Genomic DNA, 11,780 nt, shown 5'->3' with positions numbered 1-11,780 from the left:
ACATTGACACTGCCGCATCTACATCGGCTCATACCAACCCTACATGGGCCATAATCACATCCCAAATGAGTCGTAAGTGGGCAGGCCTACTCCATCCTACGTGCCAAGCACCCTCGACCCAAAGCAATGAGGATGTCCACCACACATACAGATCCATGAGATTCTCCGATGACATGGCATGCCCTCACCATCCCATCAGGAGGCTTATAGAGTCATGATCAGTTTCAGTTTCCGTGTTCTTTTTTAGTTTTTTCATGGCACTGTAGTATACCCATGGTATCATTGTACTATTCATGGTCTCATAGGCCTTTCGGGTCTTCTGTAGATGTTACACACGCACATTCATATAGAAAAATACAGCCCGTACACTTCTATACTTCCAGACTCTCAAATAGAAAATTAAATGCTTAAACACTGCTCCTCCTGACAGCGATCAATTTATGTCTGTCAATTGTAATGTAAATAAAATAAAATATTGTATCGAGTCACAGCCATTACTCTGCTTCTATCAAAATGAAAAGAGGTTTATCTGCCAACCTCTCCCGTCCCTGCACAAGTACAAAAACGACCAAAAGCTCAAAACAATTCACTGGAATCTCTACTTCAACCATACTTGCACTCTAGACTAACCTTGAGTTCAGGTATTTCAATAATGCATGCGCATTCTACCACTTCAGCTCCAGCCCTCTCTGGATACACAAAAACAGCACACATGATGTGCATTCTCTTCAACTTTTAAAGATGCAATAATCTGTTCCATTTTTAGTTAACACTGGTATTTTTGTTCTTTTTTTAGCTTCTGAAATTAGTATAGGAAGCGAAGATTACCAAGCAATTTAACGGCAGCACACAACGTGCCACCTGTGGCGATAAGATCATCAACTACAAGGGCCCGATCACCTGGTTCAACTGCACCCACGTGCATCTCCAAACGATCCGTTCCATACTCAAGCACGTACTCTTCATAAATCACTTCACCTGTCCGAAACGCAAGAATTCCACACGATTATTTAGATGAAAGAAGCACACCCAATCCAGGTGTAAGCTGAGTAGAGGAGCATGGGAAAGCTAGAAATAAGGGCAAAAAAGGATTTCACTAGATGCAACAAAATACCTGGTAGCTTTTTGGGTTTTCTCATGGGGACAAACTTGGCACCGAGTGCCAAAGCGATAGGTGGACCAAATATGAAGCCCCGTGCTTCAACCCCTGCAAAGAGCAAGAATTCTCTCTCTCTCTCTCTCGCTCTCTCCCAACAGACATGATCTAGGCGCTCTCTCTCTCTCTCTCTCTCTCCCCCCCAACAGACATGATCTGGGGGATCATTGCATTATATGATTCGGTCATAGGGCGGGTGAGAGGCCCAAGAGGATTATCAGAGGAGATCTCCAGTACCATCAGGGTGAAGAAAGGATGCACAGTCTCCCACTCTTTGGCCTCTACATCGACGAGATTTCAGCCTTCATTGACATAGGAGGTCCATACTTCTTTATGCTAATGACATTGTGCTTATTGCACATTCTCCAAAGGCATCTTAACAAATTACAGGACTTTTGTGCGCAGTGGGATCTCACAATAAACTTGGGAAAACCAAGGTTATGATCTTCAACACATCCCCTCTTTTCACATCTCACTCAGTCTCACCTACATAGGCAGCCCAGTGGAGATTGCACACTCATATGTATACTTGGGAGTCACTTTTATTGGACTGGTCTTCTCGATGAGCCATGCTGTAGAGGCTAGACTAATGTGAGGGGGTACTTCTCTCACTTTCATGGAGAGACAATGCTTCCATGCCCATTTCTAGAAGCCGAGGACCAAGATGTGGCTATTTGACTGACACCTTGGTCACTCCGGCATTGATGTATGGAGCACCTGATCTTATAGCAGTCAAATGGCCGAAGATAGAGAGGCCTCGGATCATGATGCTCTCCCGTATGATACGCAGCAAACCATCAGTCCCACATGATATTATCCTGGCAGAGTTTGCTACGGCACCCATGGTAGTTGTCACGTGCACACCCTATGGGTTGCACAATTGACATGGCATCCATAACCATTTAGCAGGCATTAATCCATTTATCCAGGCATTCATCCATTTATTTTGGCATTCAAGCATTTATCACAGCATGTATGGGACTGTTTCAGCTCCTACATCCGCACATAAAGCATACAATAGCATATAGAGCATTTACTACATCAGATCGGGCCTGTTATGACCAGCCGACAGCTGCATCAGCAGCTGACAGCATTAATAGGGCATTTATTGCAGTCATGAGGTCTCAGACACCTGGCCGACAACAGCATACCTGCCCGACCAGCATCAGTACAGCATATATAAGCAGCACATCATACATTCAGTTGATCATCTCGATTATCTCATCATCGTTTGTGGTCTTCAGCCCCAAGACCCTAGGTGAGTGAGGAGTTAAGCATTTAACATCTCATATCTCAAGCCTCTTCTCAGTGTTTCCTATCTAGGGAGCAAGGAGAGACCACAGTTCAACATACAACAGATCAGCATCTTCATTCAGCAGCATACAGTTCATCTTCCTACCTGCTACATAGAGGAAAGCCCGCATCTAAGGGTGGACCTCAACATTGGAGAAAGGATCAGTCATTCGTCATCAGCATCCAGCATATCTCTCTCATCCCAAGAAGGATATTCTTTAGGACAGCATCATAGATCTGTTTAGATCTCATTGTAAACGCATTCATTTAATATAGTTGCATTGCATTACATTGACACCTTTGTCTATCTCTTAAGTATCATTAAGTGCAAGTATTGAACCTCTGTAACACCGAAGATAGACTTTTTGGCGTTTATGTAGAGCCCATTATCTCGCAAAAGTTGCAAGACTTTCTCATCTTTCGCATGCTACTCCCCAGTGGCTAAGAATATAAGTATGTCATCAAGAAATATGAAAACACACTTACCCTAAACATCATTTTATTGAAGGTTGCGAGTGTATTGGTAAGCCCAAAGGGCATGACTACAAACTCATAGCGACCATGCTCTATCTAGAAAGTTGTTTTTGAAATGTCAACTTCAAAAATGCGGACCTAATGCTAAGCACTTTTGAGGTCGATCTAAGTGCACCGTCTAAACGCTCCAAAATGTACTCAATCCTTGGCATAGGAAACTTACTCTTAATGGTGAGTTTGTTTAATGCCCTATAGTCTACACAAAGGCGTGTCCTTTTGGACAAATAGGATGGGTGCAGCAAATGGTGAGGAAGATGGCCGAATTGAAAAGATGTAGGGGAGAAAAGAGCTTGAGCTCTTGCAAGTGTACACACACTCACAAAACCCTAAAAGAGAACACACAAGGTGAGAGGCTGAAAATCTTCTTCTTCTTCACACAACACTCAACACACCATATACAAAGATAAGAGTACACGCAATATGAAAAGGTACTCAACCAAATACATACTAGGGTTCTCTATAGTGTGAATCCAACTAAATGAGCTGGCGCTACAACTATGTCAATCTCTGGAATGGCTGATACATAGCCTGTCATCCCACTGGCCGCATATCACCCATGATCTCACCAACCATGCCAGTGTTGTAAGTGTGGGACCTATCCCACAAGCGGGTCATCAGTGTCCACCGCCTGACTAGATGAGCTCGATATCTCAACACTCCCCCTCGAGCTCAACTCCATCTCATGTACACCAAGCGAAGCTCTGAATCTGCGGAGCTTCTCTGTACCCAATGCTTTGGTGAAGATGTCAGCGACCTGATCCTCTATGCTAACATAAATAAGATCAACGTCTCTTGCCAAAACCTTCTCTCTGACAAAATGGTAGTGGACCTCTATATGCTTCGTGCGAGCATGAAAAACTGGGTTCCTGGCCAACTGTATACTGCTAATGTTGTCACAGAAAATGACAACTTGTCTATCCACTGATAGACCCAAATCTGCAAGTAGCTTTCTCAACCAAGCTACCTCACATGCTGCCATAGCAGCACCTCTGTACTCGGCCTCTGTACTGGATAGAGCAACCGTAGGCTGCTTCTTGCTGCTCCAAGTCACAGCAACACTCCCCAAAGAAAACATGAAGCCACTAGTAGATCTTCTATCTGAGATACTACCAGCCCAATCAACATCTGTGTACCCATGTACACATATCTCTGTCCCAATTTCATAAAATAGTCCACAATGCAAAGTAGACATCACATACCTCAGTATGCGTCTCAATGCATCCAAATACGGCTTCCGAGGAACCTGCATAAACTGACTCACCAACCCAACAGCATAGCTCAAATCTGGCCTGGTGATCGTCATGTAGATCAAGCTTCCTACTATGCGCCTATACATAGTAGGATCCTCCAAAATCTCTCCTGAATCTGCACTCAACTTGCCATTTTGATCCAATGGCACTGAGATAGGCTTACAGCCTGTCATACCATACTTGGACAACATGTCCAAGCCATACTGTCTCTGCAGTAATCCAATACCATGTGGTGACCTAATCACCTCAATGCCCAAGAAATATCTGAGCTCCCCAGATCCTTCATCTCAAACTTCAATCTAAGCAAGATCTTTACATCAAAGATCTCTACATCATGGTCTCCCGTAATGATCAGGTCATCTACATAGATGACAACAAGCACAACCCCTCTGTCACTGTGTCCCACATACAGTGAGAAATCTGCATTGACTACATGAAAGCCCATAGTGACAAGATATTCAGAAATCTCATCAGACCATGCTCTTGGTGCTTGTTTTAAGCCATACAAGGCTTTCTTCAACCTACACACATGCTCGGGGTGACTCACATCCTCATAACCAGGTGGCTACAACATATACAGCTCTTCCTGCAAATCCCCATGCAAGAATGCATTCTTTACATCCATCTGATGTAAAGACCATTGCTTTGACGCAGCCACTGCTATTATAACTCTCACTGTTGCCATCTTGACAACTGGGCTGAAAGTTTCCTCACAATCAATGCCATATGTCTGCGCATATCCTTTGGCTACCAATCTAGCCTTGTACCTGCTTATGCTTCCATCACTGTTATGTTTTACTTTGTACACCCACTTGCATCCAATGGCTTTCTTACCTTCAAGCAATTGCACTAAATCTCAAGTCTCATTTCCATATAGTGCATCCATCTCCTCATCCATAGCTTTCTCCCAACACACATTTCCAACGGCCTCATCAATGCATGTGGGCTCTACAACCTGTACAACTTTTGCCATGTATGCATAGTGATGTGCCACATAACCATCATAGGTAAACCTCTGCACAGGATTCTTCACTCTCCCAGATCTTCGCAGCTTTGCATTCATGGCTTCCATAGCCTTCTTTACACCAGGTGTTCTCATAGAGCTGGTATCCCAAGATCCTCATCAAGGCTCATCTTTGAGCCACTAGACTCTCCATCAACATGAGAATGCCCTATAGAAATGTCAGGCATACTAAGGGGCTCAACCACTTTCTCTTTGCCTTTATGTGATGTACTAATCACATTTGCAGGACTGGTATTATGACACAACTTGCCACTCCATGGTCTATCAACTGAACCACTAGATGAAGACTCTCCTGGTCCACTCAAAGACTGTGATTGTTGACTTGTATTCTGTGCAACCATATTTCCACTCACATCAGCCCCAACAGCTTCTTTTTCAGCAGCATACCAACTGCTCATCTCATCAAAAACAACATCCCTGCTTACCCTCAACTCACGTGTAGTAGGGTTATAACACCTGTATCCTTTTGCTAAAGGAAATACCCAATAAACACACATTTTTCAGCTTTTGGATTCAGCTTACTTCTCAGCTCATCTGGCACATGCACATATGCAATGCATCCAAAGACTTTCAGATGAGACAAATCAGGTTTTTTGCCAGTAAACCTCTCCTCTGGAGTTACATCATGTATGGCTGCAGTTGGAGTCCTGTTCATGATCTAAACTGCTGTAGAAACAGCCTCAACCCAATAGCTATGCGGCATATTCTTCTCTCCCATCAATGCTCGTGCAATCTCAGCAATGTGCATGTTTTTCCGCTCAGCAACTCCATTTTGTTGCGGAGTGTATCTGCATGTAAATTGTCTCCGAATACCATTCTTCTTCAAAAATTCAGAGAACTCATTGGAAAAGTACTCTCCCCCTCCATCTGACCTTAGGCACTTTACATATTTCCCTGTTTGCTTTTCAACCATAACTCTGAAATTCTGAAAATGAGTGAACACCTCACCCTTTTCCTTCATGAAGTATACCCACACTTTCCTTGTGTGATCATCAGTAAATGTCACATAATACCTGCAGCCTCCCATGGACATGGTCTTCATAGGACCCCATACATCTGAATGCACAACATCTAGTGCATTTCTGCTCACATTTCTGTCACGTGGAAATACATGCTTTGTTTGCTTTCCAAATTGGCATGCTTCACATATTTTCTGCATACCTTCAACTTTAAACTTTGACAGCCCTGTCACAATTCCTTTAGTCTGCATAGACTTCATTCTCTGCACATTCACATGTCCAATTCTTTTATGCCAAATATCTGTGTCTGCAACAATTCCTGAACCATTTGCAAACATTGCAACACTCACTTCAGGCATGTTTACATTCAATGTAAACATTCTGCCCACTCTGTTGCCTTTTGCAACCAACCTGTACTTGTCTTTAAAGTCTTCAACATAACAACCATCAGGGTTAAACAGAACTTGCAAACCCTGCTCAATCATCTTACCAACTGAAACCAGATTCTTTGTTATGTTCGGAACATGAAGTACATCTGCAAGGTACCTCACTTTGCCATCCTGCATACACAATGGCACATCTCCAACATGGACAATTCTCAAGGTTTTTTATCTCCTTGAACTACTCCCCATGACTTGTCATGTAGTTCGAAGCACCTGAAAATCAACGTACCATACATCATCTTTATGTGTTGCTTCAACATTTTCAGACATGGCATTAACGACATGCTGTATAACAAACAACCTTTCATTATCCTCATTGTTTCAGCTCGAGGATGCATAGTTGTTTTGTTACAATTTTTCACTTTGCATGTCAGCCTGCTTCTTATAGCAATCTGCCTGCACATGTCCAGGCTTATCACAATAAAAGCATCCACGTGTATCATTATACTGTCTTTGCTAATTTCCACGACCTCTTTGACTCCCCCTGCCTCTGAATTGGCCTCTTCCACCTGCGTGTTGTTGTTCTGAATTCTGGGACTGTTGTTGTTGCTGCTGCTGGCCATAATTCTGATTACCTGTTCGGCCACCTCCTTGGCCACGTTCACGGCCTCCTCTACCTCGTCCTCTTCCTGAACTTGTGGTGTTGCTCTGAACTATTTTTGTTTTGTGAAGACTGTTGGTCTTCACCCAAGCTCTTCTCTTCTATAATCAACATAGACACCAAACCTGTGAAATTGGGAATGTTTTCTCGAGTCTGAATAGACGTCTTGAATGCCTTGTATTGTGGCCCGAGACCACGTAGATAGACTTCCACCTTATCATCATCATCTACTGAAACGCCAATAGATGCAAGGGATTCCATAATACCCTTGATCTTCAATGCATAGTCATTCACAGACATACTCTTTTTCTCCATAGTATGAAGTTCATTCTTCAACTGTATCTTTTGTGCCTTGGTATTCGTTTCATAGAGTTTTACCAAGGTATCCCAAGCCTCCTTGGGGGACTTGGCATCCTATATGTGCCCAATCATGGTGTCCTATATACTGATAGAGAGCCAATACATAACTTTTCTGGCTCCTTGGTTCCAATCCTTGAACTCTTTCACATCTGCGGCAGTCGGATTGATCTCCGGTATCTCCGGTGCCTCTTCATGCTCATCTTCTATATAGTCCCAGTAACTCTTTCCCATCCGGAAATTTGTCAACCTGAATCTCCAAGCATGGAAGTTATTCTTATCAAGCTTCTCAGCAACAATCTAGTTTATGCCATCACTTGACATCTTGCCAGACACCCAAATTTACCAGAACCAGCACTCTGGTTTGTCCTGCACAAACTGCTGTATTTTCTGCAGCGGTACTGTACTACACTCAAATGTCACAACCAGTGACCTCAATGTGCATACATACACCCAATGGCAACTGTTGACCACACACAATGTCTGCACAACCAATCTGTCTTCTTGCAATTCTTAAAACAGAGTTCTACAGAGAAACGATGACTTACCCGCAACATAGCAGCTATAAAACGCGTTTTTTATATATTGATAAAAAACGTGAAAAAAAAATATTTTTTTTCAAAAAAAACTTTAAAAAAACGTTTTTTAAAAATAAAAAACGTTTTTTATAATAAAAAACGTTTTTTATTTAAAAAACATAAATTTTTTTATCATTAATAAAAAACTTGCTGAATGTTTTTTTTTCTAATACATACATTAATAAAAACCTTTTTTAATGCTTTTCATGTATGTATGCATGTTAACACCTATATGTATATGTACATATATGAGTATATACACGTGTATATGTATATATATATATATATATATATAACCTTTTTTGATGTTTTTCATGTATGTATGCATGTTAACACCTACGTCTATATGTACATATATTTGTATATGCACATGTGTATATATACATGTGTGTGTGTACATATATGTATGTACTATGTACACACACGCGCACACATATATATATATATATATATATATATGTATGTATGTATGTATGTATGTATGTATGTATGTATGTATGTATGTATAGGAGACCTCCCATCATGTAAATTTATGAGCATATAAATATACTGCACTAGATATTACAAAAAAAAAAGTATGTATATATGTATATGTATGTATATATGTATATGTATGTATGTATGTATGTATGTGTGTGTGTGTACATACATTATATATATATATATATATATATATATATATATATATATATATATATATATACACGTTTTTTATTATTTAAAAAAATGATGTTTTTTATTTTGGCTTGATAAAAACGACGTATTATACACGTATTATACTTTGCCGTATTATACGTCCCGTCCCGTACCTGACTGCTATGACCCACAATGCTCGAAATCGCCTGCTTTCTGAAAAACGGAGGTCCTAACGCGCCCGAAACGTGTTTTCGGCCTGAAAAATAGTTCCAATGGGACCCAATAGGACAGTATAGTTACCCTATAGCTTTACTCCCGCGAAGAAAGCTCCTCAATCAGAGATCGTTTGCCGGTGCCTCCCGTAGAGTTCCCGACAAGGGTATAGTCGCCAACACAAATAGGGAAGAGTAGATAAAGCTCTTACCCTCGTACCGCTTCCTGTGCTTCTCTTGCTTGCAGCTCAGCCCTTAGTATGAACCAGGCTCTGAACCATGAAAAGATGGAGGAGAAAAGAGAGCTTGAGCTCTTGCAAGCACACACACACTCACAAAACCCTAAAAGAGAGCACACAAGGTGAGAGGCTGAAAATCTTCTTCTTCTTCTTCACACAACACTCAACACACCATATACAAAGATAAGAGTACACGCAATATGAAAAGGTACTCAACCAAATACATACTAGAGTTCTCTATAGTGTGAACCCAACTAAATGAGCTGGCACTATAACTATGCCAGTCTCTAGAATGGCTGTCACACAGCCTGTCATCCCACTGGCCGTATATCACCCATGATCTCACCAACCATGCCAGTGTTGTAAGTGTGGGACCTATCCCCCACGCGGATCATCACTGTCCACCGCCTCACTAGACGAGATCGATATCTCAACACGAATGAATCCGGCTTGGAGAAGCTCAAATAAGTTCTTTTCTCGCTCGCCCTCTAAAGTCTTGGAAAGACGATAGGGGAACCTGCTAGGAGGTTCTAATCCAAGGACCAAATCGATATGATGGTCCTCAGGACGGGATGGGGGAAGACTGGGCGAGAGATCGTCCCTAAGCATAATGTCCTGGTGTCTAGATAGGAGGCCTGCTAATTGTGGGACTAGAGATGAAGATGAGATAGCCGCTATCGAAGAGATAGAAGCTATATGAGCACGAACATAAATCAACGCTTCTTCCTCTCCCTTGCGGATAGCTCGTCGTGCCTGGAGATGAGAAATCAACGCGATGCCAAGAATGCTTCTATCTCCACGAATCATGATGGACTCAAGAAAACCTTTAGAGAGAGTAAAAGTGACTTACCCCCAATTGGGAATAGGCTCATACTGACGAAACCACTAGATTCCTAAGATCATGTCACACCCCAAAAGAGGCGAGACAATGAAATCTCGTTGGAATGAGGCCTTTTGAACTACAAAGACAAACTGTTGTGCCTTTTGAGATATGTGGGTGCAGAGACCAAGTGTGAACCCGTCCACATCCAAATGATAGAGCACTAATGTACATCTCATTTTGGTAGCCAACTGCGGAGTGATGGCATCCTAAGAACTGCCCATTTCAAATAGGACTACAAATTGGAGGCCCTTAAGCTCAGATGAGGCTTTTCTGTGCAGCATCACTCTCACCCTCCTACTTAGCATCAAATACCACGAATGGCATAGGATGCATAGAAGGTAAAAGCTGAACTGTGTTGGTGATAGTAGACGGGGCTAGAGGAGCAAGAGATGCTGTGGCAACTATGGAAGAAGGTGGTTTGGAGGCTTGCTCGGTTTGCCATTTATGGCAATCCTTCTTACCATGGTATGACACAAAAAATATATGTTCTCTGACTAGTACTTCCTTTGCTCCTCTAGAGGAATATAGCATCTAGTGATGCCCACTTTAGCCTTTTCCTCAAAGATTTTCTTAGCCCCCTGACCTAGAGCTAGTACTGTTGCTGGAGTTTGGTACTACACTACGGTTGCTTAGGCTTGCCTCCATTTATCTTCATTTCTTCATTTTGAGCCAGAGTCAAAGCCCGGTCATATGTGATGGATTTAAAGTTACGAACTCTGAACCGGATGTTAGGATCTAAACCACGAATGAATTGATCCATCTTGGCCTCAGATAACCCTTAACTATTGTGCTAAAGTTATAACCTTACCGAAAATTTGAAGCACGGTTGACCCATTTTGTCTAAGTCCATAGAACTCATCTGCCAGGTTGGTCAAATACTGGGGAGCGAGAAATCTGGTCTTAAGGTCATGGGATGTGACATGTGAGGTCTTTGACCGTAGTAATCACAACCTTGGTCTAACTAAACTGCACTTAATGATGTTTAAGAGATAGACAAATATGTGTCAATGCAATGCAATGCAGCTATATTAGATGATGAATGCGGTTACAATGAGATCTGAATAGATCTATGACGCTGAATATGCTGCCTATATGCTGAATATACTGATATGCTGAATGAACTGCTGTCCCACTGTCTTTCCCTTGTCTCCTGGGAAGGAAACGCTGAAGGGATGGCTTTGGGACTGATGCAATGCTGATGTGATGCTGAAAACGCAGATGTTCTCCTGTTACCTGGGAAGGAAACGCTGAGGAGATAGATGCGATTGGCTGAATCTGCTGTTTACTGATGTAGATGCTGAACTGAATGCTTTGCTGGACTGAATGCGTTGAGGGCTGAAACGCTGCAGTCAGATGATATGATGGACTGAAATGCTGAGGTCTCTATTTATATGGGGAACAGGTGCTGGTCGGCCAGCTTGGCTGCAGTCGGCCAGATGCACATGCCCACGACTGCCATATAATGCCATAAAAGGCTGGTCGGCTGACTTAAATGCTGTCGGCTAGATCTATACATGCTGTCGGCTGCCTCCACAATGTCCCAATGCTTGTCTAGATGGCTAATGTGATGCTACAATGCTGAATCCAACCCATACCATGTGGTACATGCTGAAAA

At 42.3% G+C, this 11,780-nt stretch overlaps 1 protein-coding gene across 3 annotated transcripts in view; it reads right to left on the bottom strand.

The window, feature by feature from the left end:
* Positions 1-324: 324 nt before the first annotated feature.
* The window catches only part of LOC147637851 (adenine phosphoribosyltransferase 1-like), a 77,499-nt gene continuing 66,043 nt past the window's right edge, over positions 325-11,780 (bottom strand). For all 3 annotated transcript variants that reach the window (XM_086799691.1, XM_086799692.1, XM_086799693.1), the window contains exons 3-6: positions 1,115-1,207; positions 829-978; positions 631-689; positions 325-548 (exon numbers count right to left, since the gene is read on the bottom strand). In XM_086799691.1, the coding sequence (XP_086655817.1) occupies positions 495-548; positions 631-689; positions 829-978; positions 1,115-1,207 (356 nt within the window). In that variant the 3' untranslated portion in view covers positions 325-494. The remainder of the gene's footprint in view (positions 549-630; positions 690-828; positions 979-1,114; positions 1,208-11,780) is intronic.

The sequence above is a fragment of the Cibotium barometz genome, chromosome 6 (genome assembly GCF_041138505.1).
Source record: "Cibotium barometz isolate CiBa-2024 chromosome 6, ASM4113850v1, whole genome shotgun sequence".
Taxonomy (NCBI): domain Eukaryota; kingdom Viridiplantae; phylum Streptophyta; class Polypodiopsida; order Cyatheales; family Cibotiaceae; genus Cibotium; species Cibotium barometz.
The sequence above is the reverse complement of the archived record's forward strand: the minus strand, read 5'-3'. Positions and strand labels throughout refer to the sequence as shown.